Source organism: Coffea arabica, chromosome 2c (assembly GCF_036785885.1).
Source record: "Coffea arabica cultivar ET-39 chromosome 2c, Coffea Arabica ET-39 HiFi, whole genome shotgun sequence".
NCBI classification, from domain to species: domain Eukaryota; kingdom Viridiplantae; phylum Streptophyta; class Magnoliopsida; order Gentianales; family Rubiaceae; genus Coffea; species Coffea arabica.
Window position 1 is genome coordinate 140,547 of NC_092312.1, and position 23,098 is coordinate 163,644.

Below are 23,098 nucleotides of genomic sequence, written 5' to 3' on the forward strand. Positions count from 1 at the left end.
CTTAGAGAAAAATAAAAAGAAAAAAGAACATCTGACAAAATTTTGGCAATCATATAATTTTATGTACATGAAACAGGCTATTTAATTCGGAAAAATTCGTACTTTTGTTCTATGTGTTAGTTTAAACGTCTCGTTGGGTGCAATTGAATTGAGTGAAAAGAGTCAATTTATGCTCCTAAAACTCAATGACGTTAATGAACAAAAAAAGGTTCGGTGACTCTGGCACTCCACAGGTTTCATCCACTCCGTCTACAGTATAGAATGACCTAAATACCAATACCCAAAGAGCTTAACCATCAAAAACACCCAAAAGCATAGCAGACAAACTCCTTGGCTATTTGTTAAGAAAAATCATATATAATCTTGAGTTAAAAAGTGCAAAAACTTAGACAAGAAAATATTTTAAAATCATTGAAATAACAGGAGAGGCCCTAGATTCAATTCCCCATCCCTTGAGTTAATCCTGCCTCTTATATTCCACTCCTTTGCTATTGAAAGGAAAAAAAATAATAATATGATAGAAAAAAAAATTATTTGTATTTGGTGTGATTTTTTTCCCCCCAAATTTCTTAGTACGTTGAGAAAAGATTGAGAAATTAAATGAAAAATCAAACACATAGACAACCAATTAGGAAGATAAAAACTATTAGTACTTTTTTTCTTTTTGCTAGAACATGATGTGTAAGTGAAAGTTTTTGTGATTGAAATATTAAGAGGGTGTTTTGTTCTTTCCAAATCTCCCCACAAAAAAATTTTTTTTTTTTTTAAAAAGGAATTAGTTACTTTTACTCTTGACCACCAAAATCATCGGCATGATTTATTGGTTTTCTTATTATGTGTCCTAAGTTCAATTGATAAGCACACTAAAAAAAGGTAGATCATCATAAAATTTTGGATTGAGTAAAAATTTTATATTTTAGCTTTTTTCTATAGGGAAGAGCTAAACCCACGCCTCTTCATACTAAATGCACGCTTTATACATTTATTAGACACTTTAGATTTTAAGTTTATTTGGTGCTTTTTGTAGTTTCAAGACACATATATTTATATAATGAAAAAGAGAAAAAAAAACAAACAAATGGTTATATTGTAAAAGCAAATATTGTCAAACATTTTACAAGGGCTTCAGAATATTTGTTAATTTAAAAATTAATTTAGCAATCCAAAATTTTCCATTACTAATAAGTTTGTAAATAGAAATGTTCACGTAATTCAATTCTATAACATTAAAATCAAGCAAGTTCCAAGGTGAAATATGCAACTATATTGACTTCATATTGGTATTACACACCATTTTGTTACATGCAAGTTTTCAAGATAGTTAAAAAAAAAAAAAAAAAAAAGACTAGTAGGTCATGAGACGAAAAAAAACATAAATTTTTGGAACAAGAGAATCAAGAAGATGAATTTCTATATAAGACTTAAATAAATATTTGAATGTGAAATTTTTTCCGTTAAAAAGATGTTAATATTCCCTCTCTACATTGTATGCAAAGATAATTAAAAACTACAAAAGGTGTTGATTTAATGTATAAAAACTAACGGCATAGTATGAGTAGGCGTGGGTCGGATACTCGCCTCATCCACCATTTTGGTTGATTTGACCCGCACTTTGCAAGTCAATCATTTTTTGACCCTTATCCGTCCCGCATATCAGCAGATAATCAGTTATAAGGCACCCGCTGAGATAGAATCGAGTCAACTAGTACCCCTTTGCCCCATTTATCATTTAATTTTTTTTAAAAAAATTATACTAATTTAATTTTGTATTTTACATATTCATCTAGAATTTAATAAAGATTTTTTTTTCAAAAAAAGTCTCACACCAAGAAACAAGCATGCAAAGAGAATACAAGATAAAGGAAAAAAAATTAAAAGAATTTAAAATCAATAAAAGTTTGAAATAAGTAACACATTTTTTTAAAATATATGTTCCATATTAACTAAATTATTTTCTACAAAGCATAAGATCATGATCTCTACAAATGAATCTTATAAATAAACTATAGTCTCTCATATTTGTAATGCAATTTATTCAATGAAATTGCTTATTTATCTCTAAAAAAATATTATTTTATAATATGTGTATAAAAATAAATAAATAAATAAATATATGAGGGGCGGATCGCGTACCCATGAGTTTTTAATTATATAACCTTAACTTATCCTGCATTTTAGTGGGTATCTAACACTCTTTTGATCCGATCAAATAATACATATTGAATATCCTAATTTTCGAATCAAATCGGATATGACGGATTTTTGGGTTAGCGGATAATTTTGCCCATCCCTAGGCATAAGTATCTAATAAGTGTATAGAGTGTGAATTTAGTGTGTAGAAATACAGTTTTAACCCCGCCCTTTTTATATATAATGCAAAAATTTTGAGCAAAAAGTTTTCACTATGTGGAAAAAGTGTAGATTACAAGGTGGGAAGGTCACAAGTTGAACAATAAATAAATAAACACTTGTAGGTATAAAAGCCTTCTAGTAAAAAGCTAAGAGGAAAAATACCTACTTACTTCTAGGTAATATTAAATTCTCCACCATGGGTTTTACTTGAGTGAAGGATACGGGAGAGTTATTATGGATTCCCTAGTATTTTCCCCTTGTTTGGTTCGTAGGAATGACTTGAAAAGAAAAGTCTGTTCTATTTCAGTATTTGATATGGTGGGAAAATCCTTTTTCCTTGAAATGCACATTCTAATTTGTTTCGTGGAATCTTATTCTAGAAAAAACTCTTTTCTCCTTTATCTTAAAATGCCTCAAAAATAGAATACCAAATTTATCATTATAAATCTTTATACTACATCAGGATATCTTAGGTTATTTGTAAATTCAATTAATGTTTGAATGTAATTTTTTCATAATAAATAATTTTACTTGGAATTAAAATAATTTTTCCTTTTATAATAAAAAACAAATATTTTAAGATACTTTTTTTTGACTTTTTAATAGTTGTGCAAGAATTTTTAATCTGATATCAAATTTGAAAATAGATTAAAAATAAATTATAATTATTTGACTTCATGTAAATTCACATTATATTGCTCAAAAATCCAAATTCAACTTGAAAATCTATGTATTAGAATGAATCAAGTATTACAATAGAAGAATTTTGTTATCAATCCTCATTTATTTTTAAAATAAAAAAATTTAAATTTCACGTAAATAGACAAATACTATTATAGAACAAATAAAAAATAGTAAATTATATTATGTCCTATAAACCAAACCATTACAGCTTATCCCTCCTTACATTTTGCGTTTTCTGAGAAATGGAATTTAATTTGCTTCAGCACCCTTTATAATTATATGAATTACAATTTTCTACCCACAAAAAGACGGACGCCCTCACACACACACACACAATACATACATACATACATACATATATATATATATATATATATATGTTATATGTACATACCATGTAGTTTGGGATATAGTATACACGCACTATTTTTACTACCACACAAGATTGAAATTGAAGGAGTGGGTAAACATTTGGAATTGGAGGCTGATTTTTGTGAAGACTTGGAGGCTGATTTTTGGCGAGGTTGCGTAATAGCTCTTCTTCTGCTCTCTTCAATCAGCGAGACAAAAGTGTATGCTTTTGTGTGGTGGTGTTGTTGATGCAGCTGGGTCGGTGATGTTTGATCCATCATCATCGTCGTCGTCTTCCTCCTCCTGTTTGTGCCTGTGTCTCTGTGTCGGCGATGGCTGAGCGCAAACAGCAATTCCTCCAAGACTTATACAATGCCACCCAAACTCTCTCCCACCCCAAGGCACGTGAGATTTTTATTTCATTTCTTTTTTTCTGCCTCCTCCTCCTCCACCACCCTTCGCTTCAATTAGGGTTTTAATTTTAGCAACTACCCCCTCGAAAAACATACACCCACCCCTCTCCCCCCAACCCCCCCCCCCCCCCGCTCCCAAAAAAAATAAAGAAACTAATTCACAGAATAAATCCATGCCTCGTTTTATTTTTATTTTTTTCTAATTCATGTTTTCCCTGACGATATGTTTCAATTCTAGTACTAATTTTTAATCGCCTTCAACTTTTCTCCTGATCGTAATATTTGTTAATCGATCACAATTTTTACCTTTTTGTTTGGGGTATATGGGCCTAAAAAGTTTCAATTTTGATTGCTTGCTCTCACTAATTATTGACTCTTCTGCACTTGTCTGGATTTTTTTTTTTAATTATGGTTCTTGTGGATTTACCAGTGAATCATCCTCTGTAATTGTAAACTCATCTTCTTTCTGAGTTTCCTTCTCTCTCCACCTTCTCACCTGCACGCCTTCTTCATGCATATGTTTGTGATTGGGCTTTTGCATTTTGTCAATCTATTCGTGGAAGAAATTATTGACCAAAGAGATACACAGTAGACATCTAATAGGAGTGTTTCTCTTCCTCAAAATTTCTGATTTTCGATGCTAAGATTGCTTTAGTTTAAAGGCCCTTTACTGCTTTTGAAGCTTTAAACTGGGCCAGCCATTGACATTTGATCGTATTGTTGTAATAGATCACACCAATTTTGAGAGGAAACTGTCGGATGCGAGGGCCTGTAGATGATTCTGACCATGCCAATATGGTGAGATAACAGGGTAATTACGTGCTATTCATTATACTCCTGGCTCTGAATTCGTAATTCATATATGACAATAATTTTTTTTTTGGGCTGAGGATCCTACAGATCTCATTCGTGGATTCTCATATACGCTAGCTGAGTATTTTGTTTTTTGCTACAGTAATGATAATTTGTCAAATTCAGTATGCCTCTGCCTGAGTTTTTCTTTTGAAACTGTCACAACGTATTCCGAAACTCTTCCTATTTGCATTACTTAATGCTTTAAGCTGCAAAAGGGAAATTCATTGTGTTTTATTTGCGTTTGCATGTTTGGGTTGTCAGTGTTATTACATGGCTTTGGAGTGGGGAAGTTGGGGTGTGAGCAGAGCATGCCGTGGAAGTGAAGGGAATTATTCATAAAGATTTAATTTGTATAATTTGTAAATTTCAAAAGTGCCTTTAACTTACAGACTACTGTAATGAGATCTCTGTTACATATGGAGCTTTCATAATCGAGGACTGAAGCCTTCTATTATGATTTAGATTTCGGAGATAGCAAATAGCTCATCTTTTCTAGGAGCATCCTTTGCCCCTTCAGTTGATCTGAGGGTATGGTGTTGATGCACAAATTGCTACTTTTAAGGACAAGACAGGATACTAGTTCACTTCGGGCTAAATATCTTTCTTAACGGGTCTGCCTTCTCCGCTTGTGACTTGAACAGCTATCCTTTCCTTTAAAAAGGAACTAGCTGCCAAGGAGACTCATTTATGATGCTGGAACTGCCTGCAGAAAACTGGCTTATCACATTCGACTCCGGTGTACACCCGCATTGATGCAGTAGAGAAAGACATTTAGGTCACCAAAAACTTTTGGTGCTTGACCAAGATTGTTTTGCATACTATGGAAAATACCATTGAAAGAATAGGAGGAAAATAGTTGGGACGACAGTGCAGTACTTGTTTTTATCTTCCTTGAAAGGAACGTTTTTAAAAAAGAGATGCAAACAGTAATGTGACTTTGAAAAAGAGAGACAGAACATGAAAGGATTTTAAAGAAGAGATACAAACAGTGATGTAACTTTGAAAAAAGAGAATAAGTGTAACGTGATTGCACATAATCCAGAAAGTCTGGTGCAGTTGCAAAAGCATGCAGACATCATCAGAATAGATTTTTGTTATAGAAACCTTCTATAATTGGTTTCCAGTGTGTGTGTATCTTTCTGTTCATCATGGTTACATCTGGTTTACAAGCTTTCATCATAATGATTTTCTTGTTTAATTTTGGTTTCATGGTGCAAGCTATCTATCTTCCTGGAAATCTTTTTAAACTTTTTTTCCTTGGTGATGCCTGCTTTTTTTTTTTCCACTCTCAAACTTGTTCTTTGAAATGATGTATTTTTCCATGCTTATTTATTTGTTTATTTTGGTTGCTTCTTGTAGGTCCATTCCCAGGTTGATGAAAAATATAGTAGTTATCCTAAGAATCTAAATTCTGATCATATAGCAGAAAGTGGAACTTGTAACGTGTGCTTTGCGCCTTGCTCAGCTTGCTTGCATATCACCCAGCACGAGATGGGATCAAAAGTCGATGAATGCTCTGGAGAGGCTTCTGCTGAAAATGCTTTAAGTTTCTCTGTAAATGATGCTTTTCCGAATGAAAATTTTGTGGAATGCGAAATTGTGCGGAAGAGTGATGGTTCTAAAAATGTATATTGTGAAGCTACAATGAATTCTGACGTGTCTGCAACATCTGAAACTACTACTGTATTTCCCAAGGTTGAGGATTCAAAAGGTCAAGAAGACCATGATCATGTTCAATCATGTATTACTGCAGCTGAAGATACTAAGTTGTCCAATTCCAGTGATAGAAATGAAGATGGTATGGATTTTCCTGGTTATCCTGTTTCTGCTAATAGTCTAAGTGCTTAAGAGAACGTAATCACTATTTTTCATCAAACTTCTTCTCTTTTTCTGGATTTGATTTGTGTTCTCAATGAGAGACAGTAACTCCAGCTGGCAAACATAAAATACTGAACTATTGTTGAAGAATTTGCCTCTATGTATGCTCACAAGCTGATTAATCTTCACGAAACTTAGGTTTGGTGGAGACTCCATCAAAGACTGCAGGAGGTGTCACTCATTTGATGAAAGCACGGGGGAATTGTGCACATCCTACCATGGACAAGTCTCGCTTGCATGAACCAAGTCCTGATGGTTTGAAAGACAATTTGTTAGCATGCCCCGGTGGTCATTTGACTTCGTTATCCACAAAGGCTGTATCTTGTGGTCCTACTGATAGCATTTCAGCTGTAAATACTGTGGATTTTGTAGAAAAGAAAGAAAACATTGACAAAATTGACAAAGTTATGAGATCGAGATCTGTGCATGATGCTGTTGAAAATTCTTTTGAATCACATCCAATGGATGAGAGTGATGACTCTGATATGGTGGAGCATGATGTAAGGACAGCTATTCTTTATGTTCTCTTGTAGGTGCAGGGCATTTCTATTATCTATACCAGGTCCCTTTCTGATTTGCTTGTTGGAAAACTCTTGCTTCTAGTCTTAGTTGTTATTGTTTACCTGCGATGCTTCTCATAGAAAATGTGTTGCTTGTATATCAATGAGCAATGACATTGCTTCTATTGCTTTTGAAGTCATTAAGTTGAAATTTCAGTTAAGGAACTTTTGATGTGCTGAAATCAAAGATTTTCCGCAGTCCATGAAAGACTTCCATTTAGGTGTAGCTTCTGATGCTTATGCCATCAGATTGACATATTGCCTATACCCATGTATATCCCGAGAGTGCAATTCCTTGCTACCAAGAACATAGAGTTGCAGAGAGAGGGAGAGAGGAAAACTTCATCAGCTGTTTAAAAGTAATCTTTACTGTAAAAAAAGAACTGTTTAAACTGTATCATTGACTCTCTTTCTTTCATCAACTGTTTAAAACTTTATCACTGGGCTTTATCCAATCTTTGCCTAAACTATATCATGGATTTTGATTTTGTATTAATTTTGCTGATAACTATGCTAGCGAGTTTGCAAATGTTGCTGGTACTGTAGTATGAAATAAGGACGCATTTGTAAGTTATTCAATCTATCATTTGGTCCTCCCCTTTGATAGTCTGGACATCAAGCAAATAACTCTAATTACGTGTTGGTGATAGAATTGTCTAGAATATGTTCTAACTTTGCACATATTTGGATTTGTGTTGAGTTGTATTAAATGCTTTGGCAAGTGGGTTGAAGGTGCATGTTATTATATCCAATTTGGATGCTTGAAAATATATGGATTGGTATGACTTTGCTTCCATGAAGTTTTACGGTTATGTCAGCTTGGATCCTCATTGTGGAAAGTAATAGCTACACTTGAGCATAAACTACGTGGTAGAGCAACATGTTAATCCTAAACGGATGTTTTAATGGTACTAATTAAGATAATTGTACAGTTGAAGTAGTCCTGTCAATTACCACTTTGGTGAATGTAGAAAGCAAAGTTTTGTTTCTTGAATTGTCAGAAATAGGAATTATGCGTACAAAGTGCCACAACCCTAATGTAATGGTTGGTTGGAAGAAAAGTGTCAGAGAGAGAGAGTTATTTACTTTTGTTTTTGTGCTTTGCATTAGTGGGAAAGTTGCATAGCTCTCCTACATCTTCTTACAGATTTGTGTCCTGCAAAATTGCATGAGAAGTTGTTAAAACCCAAAAGTACCATTGCTACTACATAGGTAACTAGTTTGAGTTTTATATGGAAGGAAAGCAATATTTATATTAGTTTACCTCACTCTTGTCTGCTTCACTTTCACAGAAAGTTTTTTCAATGTTCAAACAAAGCCTAATAGTACTAGGCTAAATAGTCCAAAAACTCTTTGTCATACTGTCAACATTTTCTTTTATTTTTCTTGCTTGGGCATTTGTTATTTTCTCAAAGTAGCATGAAAATTTTTAATTATTCTTGTATATGTCCTATTTCATCGCTACTTTTGTACCATGGTATGAAGTTTCTTGTTGCTGATTTCCATACTCACTATAAGTTGGTTATTTTGTTTAATTAGAGTGATTAGGGTTTTGACTAATGTTAATTGAATTTATACCTTTCCTGCTGGGACCAGGTAAAAGTTTGTGATATCTGTGGCGATGCTGGTAGGGAGGATTTGCTTGCAATATGCTGTAGATGTAGTGATGGAGCTGAGCACACGTAAGACTGACAATGACATTATCTAACCCTTCAAAAATTTCTCCACATTTTTGTCCCTGTGATGATACTTATTCATTAGCTCTTGTTTCAGCTATTGCATGAAAGAAATGGTGGATAAAGTTCCTGAAGGTGATTGGCTCTGTGAAGAATGCAGGTTGGAGGCGGAAATGAAGAATCCGAGGCAAGAAAAAGTTTGTAGTGTTGATGCAAGTGAAAAAATTAATTCTTCTGGACAGGCAAATCCTGAAAATGCAAGCTTCGCTATGAAGTCTGAAACAAAAGGTTCAGATGTCGTGGGAAACAAAATTGCTAATGATCCGCCAAGTGTGAAAATTTTGGGCAAAAGACAATCTGATGATGCTGAAGTTTTCTGCGCAGTAAAGAAGCGTGTCCTTGAATCAGATATTGGTTCAGCAAAGGCATCAACTTCTAGTGGAACAGCAGCAATTTCTCGTGATAGTTCGTTTAAGCTTTTGGATAGGGGGAAAGCAAAGCCCACCCAGCATTCTTCTAGTGTTACTGAGAGAGCTCATGATACAGCAACCTCTCCATCGGGTTCAAGATTGCACACTTCTCAGGGTAATAATCAATCCTGGAATAACAGGTTTTGGTCTTTATAGTCTTCTACATTTCTTGCAGGTTCTTTAAACTCTTTGCTGTGAAGCTTATGGTGACAATATCTTTCTTCTTGCTGTAAAATAAACAATGGTACTGACTACTGAACTGGTGACAATCCTGCAGGTCTTTTTATAAAGTCCAACTCATTCAATTCTTTGACGATGAAGCCAAAAATTAAACTTGTGGATGATTTTGTTCCTCAGAAGCAGCGATCAGTTAAAAGTTCTGTCTCTCTTGATAAAAAGGAAGGAGCTGCCAGATCAATAAGCAAATCTTCGTCATTTAGATTAACAAACTCAGGCCGTCCCAACATTGGGGAATCAAAAGTAAAAATGATATCTCCCAAATTTTCTCGTATTCAGGAAACTAAAGGGTCAAAACATACCAAAGACAGGAACTTATTTGAAAAGAAGAATTCCTTCACATCTCAAAAAGTGTCAGGCAGTCTGCCTATGGCTAATCCTGGTGCTCTTGCAGTAAAAAATGATCAAAAGCCTGTATCTTCTGCTGAACCTACTTCACTTTCTTCTGCAAGAAACTTCCATGACACAAAGGCTATACAATCTGAGAGTAGGTCAATGATACTGTCAAAATCCTCAAGTTTTGCTGTTCGTACAGGTTCAGAACCGCCTGTTTCTCTAGGTATGGTCTGAATCTTGTTTATGGATGATTTCCTTCTGTTTATTTCTGCCTTTAATTGGCTGTCCTGTGGCAGGTGAACTGAAAAGGCAGGCATCAACTAATTCATTTGGAGTTTCATCTTTAAATGGAAATAGCGGTCATGATGTGAAGCCTAATCAAGGTAGCCCAGAGGAGTACTCATCCAATTCTCTTTCTGGGGAGAGACAACCTTGTAATCTCAATGAAGGTCTACCAGATAGTTTATGTCGGGCCTCTCGGCCAAGGGAATTGATAAATTTTGGTGAGAGAACTAAAGATGGTAGCTGGACTCAGTCAAGGCAGAATAGTATGATTTCTGGAAGAACCCTGTCTTGCCGAAAGTGTAAAGAAATTGGTCATTTATCACAGTCTTGCACTGCTGATCATCCTGGATCGCCTGCTTCTGATACAACTGCAGCAAAAAATCCGAGAGAGATGGTAGAATGTAAGGATAAGCTTAAGGCTGCAATTGAAGCTGCTGTACTCAGAAAGCCTGGGATATACAGAAAGCACAGGGTTTCTGACCATTCCGATGATGCATCTCTCCTAAAGATGAATTCCGAAATAGCTACTCAGGATCAGGTATTGGATTCAAGTAATCAGGGAAATTTGTGCAGTTCAGGAGAGATGCAAGAGGGGTATATCATATTGGGGAACTCGACAACCGACTCTTCTAAACAGGAAACTGTTGATGATATTGTGCAGCAGTTTCCCAATCTTTCAGTTGAAGCTTCTACTTCCAGAACTGCAGGTGTGTTTCCTATTGTCCCACTGGAGAGATCATCTTTGGCAAGAGATGTTCCAAATGGGGTCTCACCGGCAACATCTACTCTGTTGAAAACATTGGCCATTCCAGATCATGAGTACATATGGCAGTATGCTTTTAACCTTTACCAATTAGTTTTAATTTCTGAAAATAGGCATCAACATTGGAGTTCTTTTGATCTGATTGTGGGTTTTCTCCTTGTAACGATTTTTCATGGGCAGAGGAGTATTTGAGGTTAACAGAATTGGAGAACCACTGAATGTTTTTGATGGAATACAAGCTCATTTGTCAACTTGTGCATCACCCAGAGTTCTTGAAGCTGTGAACAAATTTGCCAATAAAGTCGTCCTAAATGAAGTACCTCGGTTGACTATGTGGCCAGTACAGTTTCAGGACAATGGTGTCAAAGAAGATAATGTAGCACTTTTCTTTTTTGCTAAAGATCTTGCGAGGTTGCATTTTGAACTTATCAATTCTACTGATTAGCTCAAATAATCGTACATGTTCTTTGATCTGATTTATTTTGTCTCCCAGCTATGAGAAGAGCTACAAAGTATTGTTGGACAATATGATGAAAAATGATCTTGCGCTTAAAGGAAGTTTTGATGGTTTTGAACTCATGATATTCCCGTCAAATCAGCTTCCCGAGAAATCCCAGCGTAAGGATTAGTTTATTATCTTCCTTATGGCTAGCTATTGTTCGTTCATAATGTATCAAATATCTATATGTTGAAAATAACTAGCATCAAGAGTTTTTACGTTATGTTACTGATGTAATGACTGAATGATTGTAGTTTGGTTAGTCCGTTCTTGTTTATGTGTCAATGTGAGGGATCACTTATTCGTCTAATAATCCCTTCTGTTCAAAATGTTTAAATCTTTGTAGGAAATTTCATCGATTATGTATTTGAGCCGATGCCATCTTTGTAAGCTTTGATCCTGATTTTCTTTGCTACAAGTGTTTTATTATCAGAAGCAGAAAGGAAAGCTTATTTCCTTCACAGTTTTCTGTCATTTGCTTATGACATCTGATGGATGTGGCCTACATCTCTTAGAACATGAACTCAAAGAAGGATGTCATCATTCCACTTCTATTTTGCCCCTATAACAGTCTGCTTTGAAAGTTTCCACCCACTGTTCTCGCTTTTTCTAAGCATTTTATTTTATTTTTTGGAGGGGGGGGGGTGTTGTGTGGGGGTGGGAATAGGGGAATGGGGGATTTTTTTTTTTAATAGTATTCTTCTCTTTCTTATTTATCCATGTAACAATTTACTTGGAAGCTGTCCCAAAAAAATATGATTGCATTGTTTACTGCTTGTAGGTTGGAATGCACTGTTCTTTCTGTGGGGGGTGTTCAGAGGCAAGAGGACTGATTGCTCTCATAAGCCAACTTTTGTTTCTCAAGGTATCCTCACTTCTATCATGTTCTTGCCCCTGAACTCATGCTCACTTTGGCCTATAAGAAAATGGTTTATTTGCAGGTAGCAGCAAGTCATTGGCATCTGAGGTGGCAGTTATGGAACTGCCTTGTTTATCATCATCTCAAGCATTGAAACAAGGTTCTGATGGCAAAGTGTCTTCGGAAGTCACAAACAATGATCCTGTAGTTAGTGCGGAGCGGAAGGATAATAAATTGGATTCCAATTTCTTTTCTGTTGTACAAAGTAGCAATGCAAAATCATGTGGAGAAGCAGCACAAACCAGTACATTGTCCGACGAAATGAAACATACCAGTACCTCCCTGGTATTATCAATTTGTTTTAGATAACCATATTCTTTTTCGAGCAAAACATTTGTTCTTTTTCTTCTTGATATGATGATTGTTTCTTTTTTTCCTTGTTCTGCCTCTCATAACATGCTTGTGCATCTGTGTGCACTCACAATCATAGGGCCTGAGTAGGCAAGGATGTGGTATTCTTAGCTAGAGCTTATGTTGGAAATTTTCTGTTTCCATCTTAGCCACATCACTTCAGTATATTAACTGTGGGGATATCCAAAGCAACCGAATTATATATTCAAAAGGAGAATATTGTGAAAGGAATGGGCCCCTCAGACTTAATCTATACTATTTCTGCAGAGGAGGCAACAGCTTGATCTAATGCAAACTGGCTGGACTTGCTGGAAAAGATTTTTTTTTTTGAGGATAATTCTAAAGATTTATCTCCAAATGTTATGTTGTGTTTCTCACCTTTTCTAGATGCCCTGCCATAACATTAAGTCACCTGATGTGGCAGGGGTAAGGTTTTCTTAGGTGGAGGTCTGGTTTGACTTACCAGAGAGATTAAACTTTGAACTGAAAAAATTACTACATTGATCATGTATTGTATATCAGTCGGTACTTCTTCTTTTGGTGAAAGTGTTAGTCTTGATTGGGGGATACATTCATTGTTGTCTCAGCACAGCATATCTTCGGACACTCTCTTTCCCTTATTTTTACTTTTTATTTCTGCTTTTTTTTTTTTTGTTTCCCTGATCCTTTTTCTGTTGTTAATTGTTCATTTTTCTTGAATTAATTTGTTGGCCTCATTGAAGTTTGTTTACTTTTGATGTTTCACTGTAATTTTGGGGAGAACTAGAGAGGAGGATGGATAGTTTGACAAATTTTATTGGAAAATAAATGTGACAAAGACAAGTCTGCTGCTTGTTAGTTACTATTGTCAAAACATTGGATAAGATGACTTGCATTCCGCACTGGGTCTTGTCTAAGTAATATGTTAGTAGGTTTTGTAAGACTAGCATTTTCCTTGTTTGTTCTGGTAATGTTTAATGTCCAACATTTATTTTTTTGTTCCTTGTATAATGTTCAATGTTGCCCTTCAGGAAGAGGGTGTTGAGTCTGACCAGATGATAGAGCAAGAACTCCAAACGTCCGCTGAATCTACTCGAAGAGTTAGTGGTTTCTGTAGAAGTCAGGAGACTCCTTTGGACCAGAATTCTCATCTTAATCAACTGCATGCTTCGCATTATTTTGGTGAATCTCTCGCTTGTGCAGGTGGGATAGGTTCAGTGGGAAATATAGGCACCGGGGACATATCGGAGAATTTGAGCAGTACTCGACATCAACCTCGCCCGGAAGATGGTTCGCTCAACAGGGTTTCCTCCTCTGGTATCCAAAATGAAATTGTGAAGGACAGCTATGGGAATTGTCTACTCGTGGATTCTGGGCAGAGGATGCCACAAGCTGCTTATGCGAGCAGAAGTGAGGTGCAATCAGGGATTGCTGTTGACAATATTTCCATTGAAGAAGTAAGAACAAGCAAAAAACAGAAGACTCATGTAGAGAGTAGTTGTTCGAGTGAAGGCTTAGTTGCACAGATTCGTGGTGGGCATTCTGGCTTGCCTGTTCAGGCTACTGGGAGTGACGAAGCTTTTGATGGATCTGATCTACAGAAAATCAAAGGGAACGCTGAGAGATACTTCTTCCCTGTTGATCCTGAACCAGGGAAGGATGTTGGGCTGGTTGGGAAGTTGATGCAATGGAAGATGAGTAGTCGTTCAGAGGAGGATCGGCTTCAAGACAGAGCTCCAAATCTTGAACTTGCTTTGGGGGCTGAGAGTAAGCCTATGACACAGGGTACTCCAATGTTCTTGGTTGGGAAAGGAGGCAAAAAGATCAATCAGGACCATTGTTCGAGTGTGGCAGCTGCCAAAGGAGATGAGGAGGATATATCGGCCTCACTCTCCCTTTCTCTGTCATTTCCGTTCCCAGACAAGGAACAAAACATGAAGTCCTTGTCAAATAGCGAACAGCTCATGCCTGAAAGGCGACGACGCGTTAATACTTCGCTGCTGCTCTATGGGGGCTTAAGGGAGAAATAGAGAGTAGATGCTCCGCGTGCCATGCCCGTTATTCTGCTGCAGGGAGATGTCGGCGGGTGTATATCCCAGGATCGAGCCATGATGATGGGTTCTGCTGCAGAGTCGCATCGCATCGCATCTCATCTGTTGATAAGACGTTGCAATATGGAGCTATAGTTTTGTCAGTACTTTCCTTTCCCTTCTAATATTATAGTAGTTAGATGTTGCATAAGTAAGTATAACCCACCCACCCAGCCGGAGCCCAGCTCCTTTTGTATATATAAGGACGACGAAAAACAGGAACGGTAGGATTTCCAACAAACATGTGGTGTTGAATGCGCCGCGCCCTCCAGAACAAAATAAATAAAATGATAATACCAAATTATACAGAGGGAATGAAGAAAGTAGTAGTAAGTGATACTTGGAACAGTAGTTTTTTTTTTTTTTAAACTTTGCTGTAGGTTATACGCGGGTCTCCCTTGCAGAGGGATTTTGGGACATTCAAGGAGTGCAATAATAATATATTAGTTTAGACTTACATTATTGTATTGGTTCGAAAATTTTCGATACAAATAAATCTTTGTTATTAGTACATCAATCAATCTATTGAATGTTTCAAAAACTAAATAAAGTTGGCTACAACTTTTAGTTTATTATTTGCAACCGTTATCACATCATATATCTAATGATTGAAAATTGCGTGGTAATAGAAATTATATACAAGACTGCTAAATCTAAATTCTAATATATAAATAATAGTTGCATAATGAATATTTGCACAATCAAAGTGTCAAACGAATATTTTATCTTGCTTTGTAATCATAGTTAGGCATATAAAAAAAAGCCTAATGTTCAATAAATAAAATTGATTCGAAAGAAGAAAAAAAAAAGAAAGTAGAACCATAGGCTAATATGTTCTATTTTTAAATTTCAAGCAAAGCATGACACTCTTTCTTATGTTTATCCTTGAATCTTATATGTAGCTTGCATGACTAAAAAGTCGAAGCCATAGGCCTTTCCAAACTCTTCAAAAACTTCCAAAGTCATGCAACTCTTTCTACTAATGTAGTCCTTAAACTTGATTTTTGGATCCAATTAAATCGCTCCACCGCGGTGCCAACACCAAAAATCAATCGTGCTCCTAATTTATTAGCTGACCAAGGGTATTTTGGAAACTTCAACAAGTGGGTTTGTGTGAATTGAGATATTTTTTTAAAATTTTTAGGGCACTTTTTAAATATTTTAAATTTGCTTTACCCTCCCCCTATCGTGGTCCTTCCTACTAGCCCTTTCTCTTCCCATCTCCACCACCTCCTCTTCTCTACCACTTACCCTGATCGCCACCACCATCTTGCTTCCCACACCAAACCCACCACCCTCTCCACTCCCTTACCACTACCCCGCTGTCCCCCTTCTACTCACCCATCAACCACCATCACCATCACCATCACATTCCCCTCCCTTTCTTTCCCAGCTCCATCGCCAAAACCGACTTCCTATCATGGTTCGCCAAATCGGCTGATTTCAAGTTGACTTGTCCGAGTCATAATTGGAATAGGAGGCATTGGTACGATACCGACACTCACATCGACGTTTGACTGGAATCCGAGTTGACTCAGATTGACTCGCCCGATATTAATCAAGTCAACTTAGATCGATAAGAAACCAGCAGAACTCACCGAGTTTAGCTGAGTCAAATCGCAAGTCAGTGTTACGCATACAAAGATTACCAGAGGGCACTTTAGGAATTGGTTGTAACTTGTATTTTCTATTCTGCAATTTGTTTTGTTTGTTCAGATCGCATGTAACTAACTCACAAAAATAGTAAGGCCATGCATGGACAATTTACGTGCTGGTCACATGCAAGGCACCCGAAATGGAAAGTAACGGCAGGGGAATTGGTTGTAACTGATTTTTCCTCCACCGCCTTCCTGCTAGTATAAGATATCAGTAAAGCCAAAGGGAAATATCATCGAACAGTTTGTAACGAATTCAGTCCCCCAAATCCCTTGTCTAAATCTGATTATCAATAATATTTACTCCCTATCTCCAAGAGATGTTCTCCATTCTTCATCTCTTCTGGTAGGGAGCTTTTGGTCTCTTTTTGCCTTCTGTATCAGTGGTATCAGTGGAGGGTTAGACTTCAAAAGCTGGTTGTACAAGTGCGATCAGTTCTTTGAAATTGACGAAACCCCATTCGAAGCCAAGGTCAGAGTTGCAGCCATGCATTTGGAAGGCAAGGCTCTCTAATGGCATCAAGTTTTCATGAAGGCTAGGATCTCCAGAGACCCACCTTCATGGGAGGAGTATGTACGAGCCCTGGGATCCAGATTTGGAGATTGCCTTTATGATGATCCCATGGGAGATTTAAAGAGCTTGAAGCAGAGCAAGTCAGTGAAAGAGTACCAGGAATCATTTGAAGAATTGTTGAATCGAGTAGATCTCCCTGAGCAGTACGCGGTAAGCTGCTTCATCATGGGATTAAAGGAAGAAATTCAACTGGCAGTAAGGATGTTCATGCCACGTGATTTACAGCATGCTGTTGGATTAGCAAAAATGGAGGAAGCTAGGATTCGGAATACTTGGAACCAGAGTAAGTTTTCTAGACCCTCCCGAGTGACTACTCCTTACTCTCCAAATGCAGGTTCCAGTAGCTATTATCCCAAGCAGAATAGCTCCAACTCTAACAATGCACCCCTGCTGCCCAAACCTGGGGAAAAAGGAGCAAGTGAAGGTCAGAGGCGCAACTCTAGATTCCTGAGCACTGCAGAGATGGATGAAAAGAGGGCCAAGGGACTATGCTATTGGTGTGATGAAAGGTATAGCCCTGACCATCAGTGCAAAAGAAGGCAGTTATACAGGATTGAGTATGTGGAAGAGGGGCTGCAAGAACAAGAGCCAGAGTTCCCTGAAGATGATGAGCAGGAGATATTGACGGAAGGCAATTTAGCACAAATTTCTACAAATGCCATGTGTAGCTTAATGGTCCCCAATTACAGGACTATGAGGATACATGGTCAGATCAGCAACAAAACTTTCAGCGTCCTGATAGACTGTGGAAGCTCTCATAAATTTTTGCACCCCAATATGGTAAGGAAATTTGGCTTGAAAACAATACAGGTTGCTCCTGTTAGGGTAGTTGTAGCTGATGGAAATTCCATCACTACCACTACCCTGTGTCCCGGGTTCAAATGGAAAATGCAGGGGTAAGGGTTTGAAGGCGATATGTTGGTCTTACCAATAGGAGGTTGTGGAGTTGTGTTAGGGATGCAGTAGCTATCAACTCTAGGAGACGTCAAGTGGAATTTTGCAGAATTGCGAATGGAGTTTGTGCAGAAAAGGGAGAGGGTAGTGTTGAGGGGATCCAAGCAACCTCCAGCTCAGGTGATTTCAAAGAAGCAGATGCAGAAACTTCTGACCAAACCTGAGCAAATCGAATCTGCTCAGTTATGCCTGGTAACTGCTGAGGGTGATCACGGAACACTGACATCAAAGGGAGCCCCAGAAGGTGTTAGTCTCTGTGCCACCCTGGACGCTGGTGCTCAGGTAAACAACTATCAACACCAACTTGAATTACTTTTGATGAAATTTAGAGGGGTATTTGAAGAACCTACGGAGTTACCTCCTGTTAGAATGCATGATCATAGGATTTATCTTAAGGAGGGTGTCCAGCCCATCAATGTTAGACCATACAGATATCCCACATTTCAAAAGGGTGAAATTGAGAAACTGGTGACTGAAATGTTGGATAATGGTACTATTAGGCCTAGTAATAGTCCTTTTTCATCTCCTGTGGTATTGGTAAAAAAAAAGATGGAACCTGGCGCATGTGTGTAGATTACAGGGAGCTTAACAAGGCCACGGTGAAGGACAAATTTCCTATACCATTGGTTGAGGAGCTCTTTGATGAACTTTTTGGAGCTGTCATCTTTACTAAGCTAGATTTAAGATCTGGGTATCACCAAATCAAGATGCATCTTGATGATATTGCTAAAACTGCATTTCGTACTCATGATGGACACTATGAGTTTATGGTTATGCCATTTGGCCTCACCAACGCACCCTCCACATTCCAGAGCCTAATGAATGATGTGTTCAGGCCTTTTTTAAGGAAGTTCTTGCTGGTCTTCTTTGACGACATTCTAATATACAGCAAATCCAGGGATGAGCACTTACAACATCTGACCCAAGTGTTTGAGACACTGATCAAACACCAGCTCAGGTTGAAAGAGAGCAAGTGTTCTTTTGCTGTTAACCAGATTGAGTACTTAGGACATATCATTTCAGCCGAAGGGGTCAGTGCAGACCCCCAGAAAATTGCATGCATACTACAGTGGCCTACACCTGTTACTATCAAGGAGTTGAGGGGATTCTTGGGATTGACGGGCTATTATCGCAAATTTATCAAGGGATATGGGCAGATTGCTAGGCCATTGACTGATCTTCTCAAAAAGAATGCTTTTATGTGGCATGAGGGAGCAACGACAGCTTTTGATCAGTTGAAAGTTGCTATGACATCCCCTCCTATATTAACCTTGCCAGACTTCTCGCAAGAGTTTGTGATAGAAACTGATGCTTCCAACTCAGGCATTGGAGTTGTTCTATTGCAACGTGGGAGGCCACTAGCCTTTTTCAGCAAGGCTTTAGCTCCCAGACATCAGGGCTTATCAGTATATGAGAAAGAAATGTTGGCTATTGTTAATGCAGTCCAGAAGTGGAGGCCATATTTACTAGGGGGACATTTTGTCATCAAAACGGACCACCAAAGCCTTAAATATTTGATGGACCAAAAAATTTCAACACTTAGTCAGCAAAAGTGGTTGTCAAAGCTAATGGGATATGACTATGAGGTCCAATTCAAAAAAGGTACAGAAAACATTACGGCTAATGCCTTATCCAGGCAACCCCACACACCAATAACTTCATGGTCTCTCCATGGAGTTACAACGGAGCTACTAGCAGAAATACAACAATCCTGGCTGACAGACCCAAAAATGCAGGAAGTTATTCACCAACTACTTTCCACTGCCACCACCGGAGCCAAGCATTACAGTTGGGACAATCAAATGCTAAGAAGGAAAGGGAAGCTGGTTGTAGGTGATGACAAGATACTCAAGGACAAACTAATCAGATTTTGGCATACCAGCTCTTTTGGAGGTCATTCGGGAGTGCAGGTGACTTATCACAAGCTAAGAGACACCTTCTACTGGAAACACATGCGCAAGGATGTCGACACTGTTGTTGCTGCTTGCGATGTTTGTCAAAGGCATAAAGCTGATTTGGCAGCTTACCCAGGCTTATTACAACCCTTGCCAATACCTGATAAAATTTGGACAGATATTTCTATGGATTTCATCGAAGGTCTTCCAAAATCTCAAGGCAAACAAGTCATTCTAGTGGTAGTAGATCGACTGAGTAAATATGCACATTTTTGTGCACTATCTCATCCCTACTCTGCAGTGGAAGTTGCTCAATCTTTCTTGGACAACGTCTTCAAATTACATGGTCTTCCTCAGACCATTGTGAGCGACAGGGACTTCATATTCCTTAGCAAATTCTGGAAAGAACTGTTCAACCTATTAAAAGTTCAACTCCAATTCTCTAGCTCCTATCATCCGCAAACTGACGGGCAAACGGAAGTGGTGAACAGATGTTTGGAAGGCTACTTACGTTGCATGGCTAGTGAACAACCACGATCATGGTACTCCTGGCTTCCATTGGCAGAATTTTGGTACAACACAAATTTCCACTCGGCCACCAAGATCACTCCATTCCAGGTAGTCTACGGACAGCCTCCTCCCATTCACATTCCTTACCTACCTGGTTCTGCTGTGGTTGAGGCCGTAGACAGGAGTTTAGCTGCCAGGGAAAAAGTTCTCCACCTCCTTAAACATAACCTGCGAAGGGCCCAACATCGAATGAAACAGCTAGCTGATGCACATCGCACTGACAGAGAATTTGCAATTGGAGACTTGGTATACGTCAAGCTGCACCCTTATAAACAACATTCTCTCAAAACCTCCAGCTGCCAGAAACTAGCTCCAAGGTATTTTGGTCCTTTTCCAGTTATTGAGCGAGTAGGGAAGGTGGCCTACAAACTACAGCTTCCCGACCATGCACGTATCCATTCAACCTTTCATATCTCTTTGTTATAAAAGAAAGTGGGATCTCACGTTGTCACACCACAATTACCATCTACCATCACTGATCAAGGCCACTTACTACTCGAACCAATAGCCATTTTGGACAGACGCATTACAAAGCGAGGAAATCATGCAGCAACTCAAGTTTTGGTTCAATGGAGTAATTCATTTCCAGAGGATGCAACGTGGGAATTCTTGCATGACCTATAACAGAAGTTCCCCACCTTTAATCCTTGAGGACAAGGACTTTCTCAGGAGGGAGCATCTGTTACGCACACAAAGATTACCAGAGGGCACTTTAGGAATTGGTTGTAACTTGTATTTTCTATTCTGCAATTTGTTTTGTTTGTTCAGATCGCATGTAACTAACTCACAAAAATAGTAAGGCCATGCATGGACAATTTACGTGCTGGTCACATGCAAGGCACCCGAAATGGAAAGTAACGGCAGGGGAATTGGTTGTAACTGATTTTTCCTCCACCGCCTTCCTGCTAGTATAAGATATCAGTAAAGCCAAAGGGAAATATCATCGAACAGTTTGTAACGAATTCAGTCCCCCAAATCCCTTGTCTAAATCTGATTATCAATAATATTTACTCCCTATCTCCAAGAGATGTTCTCCATTCTTCATCTCTTCTGGTAGGGAGCTTTTGGTCTCTTTTTGCCTTCTGTATCAGTCAGACAACGAAATCACCCACATGATTTTCTTCTTTCTCCTACCAGTCGCCATCCTCATTCCATCACTTCTGCTAGAGCAACCCCATCATAATTAGTTGAGGTTTCTTGAGGGTTATGGTTGTAAGACTCGTAATTTTGTTGGGATTGATCCTAATCTTCAGATTGGGAGTATGAACAAGAAGAATTGGAGCAAATTTGGAAGTAAGATGAATCTAGGGTATAGAAACAGTATGGATTAGAAGAGTATTAAAGAGAGAGTGGGTTTTGACAAGGAGGATACTAGATGGACTGAAAAAATAGAGTTAGTGAAATCTATTGCCAATGGATGTGCAGGAAGAGATGCGAATGGACCGGAGAAGATGAGAACTGTTTTTTCGGAAGGAAATTGGAAAGGAAGATGAGGATATGTTTATGTGGGGATAGTTTTAGGCTTAATTATAAAGTGCTCCCTATAATTATGAATCAATAGCAAATTTCCCCTATATTTACAAAAATCATTTGCATTTTAATACTATAAAATCAAATAATTGGAGTAGCATCATTTTTTTTAAATACTTACATAGTATCTATGTTAATGTAGGTTTTTATCAAATTTAATTTGATAGTTGTATTGGTAATAGTATTTTTTAATTTTAGTAATTTTTCTAGAATTTTTAAAACTTTTAAATGCTTTAACTTGCGTATCACTTAATATTTAATTGATATGTCATGATCGATGTAGAACAACCGCGACTGCCACCTGAGATGTTGAGCCATGCTCACTATCCTTCCCCAATGTATTGTGCTATACTCATCATTAGTAGTAGTAGAATATACAAGCAAATTCTTGAAACTTTTCTTTCATCAGAGTTTAATTCATTGCTAATTAAACATTCACGGGACCTTACTTACTTTTACAATTAATATTCATCCTAGAGATGATTTGACTTCTTATACATGCATGTGTAGGTATTGGATGTAGATCAAGGGTTACAAGTTGCTCTAGTTCATAGGATATGTGGTTGCACACAATAAGGAGATTGTTATATGAGCTTGCCGTGGAATTTGGAAGAAACGCAGAAATTAGCCCTCTCCTTCTCTAATGGCGGATCTCCAGCTGCTATCTTGAGAACTTGCAGGATAAGACTATATAGCAAACTCCAACAACCATCATGTTCAAATGCATGAAACTCCAACTTACAAACACATAGCCAATCTTTAAAATTTATACTCCAGTTGGTCTTAGAAACTTTCCACATGGTATATCCTTTTTTTTTTTTTTCCTTTTCCAGATATTTGTCCATCAATGCAGAAGAAAAGGAGTTCGAACATGTTCAAACTTTCATCTGTAAAAAGATCAACACCTTCACCATCAGAACCTAACCGATCGATCTTCTTGATGATAAATTCCACCAAGTGAAATCGCTTGGCAGTCAAAATTTAGCTTTGGAATAAAAATCATCGATACCGGAGAAGATTAAAAGCAATTATGTAGTCATCACATTCCATAGCATGTTGATGGGTTGCTCAATTGTTTGATTGTTAGCCTGAGCATGTTGCCCATGGCAGTGAATTTGCGGCTGATGACAATGTTGACAAGAATCCTCTCCACTTGCCCATGAAGATGGTCGGAAGGTGCCATTGGATGAGGAGGTGGTGGGCAAAATGGGGCGGTGGTGAT

At 37.8% G+C, this 23,098-nt stretch overlaps 1 protein-coding gene across 3 annotated transcripts; it reads left to right on the forward strand.

Annotated features, from left to right (window-relative positions):
- The first annotated feature begins 3,441 nt into the window (after positions 1 to 3,441).
- On the forward strand, positions 3,442 to 15,006 carry LOC113724753 (ASI1-immunoprecipitated protein 2-like). Of its 3 annotated transcripts, none has more exons than XM_027247622.2 (13): positions 3,442 to 3,788; positions 4,530 to 4,611; positions 6,015 to 6,453; positions 6,672 to 7,033; positions 8,690 to 8,775; positions 8,867 to 9,354; positions 9,517 to 10,035; positions 10,109 to 10,928; positions 11,041 to 11,271; positions 11,354 to 11,478; positions 12,141 to 12,224; positions 12,301 to 12,563; positions 13,640 to 15,006. In XM_027247622.2, exons 3-13 carry the CDS (start codon positions 6,147 to 6,149, stop codon positions 14,636 to 14,638), a joined length of 4,284 nt encoding a protein of 1,427 aa, XP_027103423.1. In that variant the 5' UTR covers positions 3,442 to 3,788; positions 4,530 to 4,611; positions 6,015 to 6,146; the 3' UTR covers positions 14,639 to 15,006. The 3 variants fall into 3 exon arrangements, with proteins under 3 accessions (XP_027103423.1, XP_027103422.1, XP_071929213.1); XM_027247621.2 differs by having other exon boundaries at positions 3,451 to 3,788; positions 4,530 to 4,598; XM_072073112.1 differs by having other exon boundaries at positions 3,474 to 3,788; positions 4,530 to 4,598; positions 6,121 to 6,453.
- The last annotated feature ends 8,092 nt before the right edge of the window (positions 15,007 to 23,098 follow it).

Coding starts and splice junctions, on each gene's coding strand:
- LOC113724753 (XM_027247621.2), top strand. CDS start 3,720: ATGGCTGAGCGCAAACAGCAATTCCTCCAAGACTTATACAATGCCACC. Junction 6,454..6,671: donor CAGTGATAGAAATGAAGATG/GTATGGATTTTC, acceptor CACGAAACTTAG/GTTTGGTGGAGACTCCATCA. Junction 7,034..8,689: donor CTGATATGGTGGAGCATGAT/GTAAGGACAGCT, acceptor TGCTGGGACCAG/GTAAAAGTTTGTGATATCTG.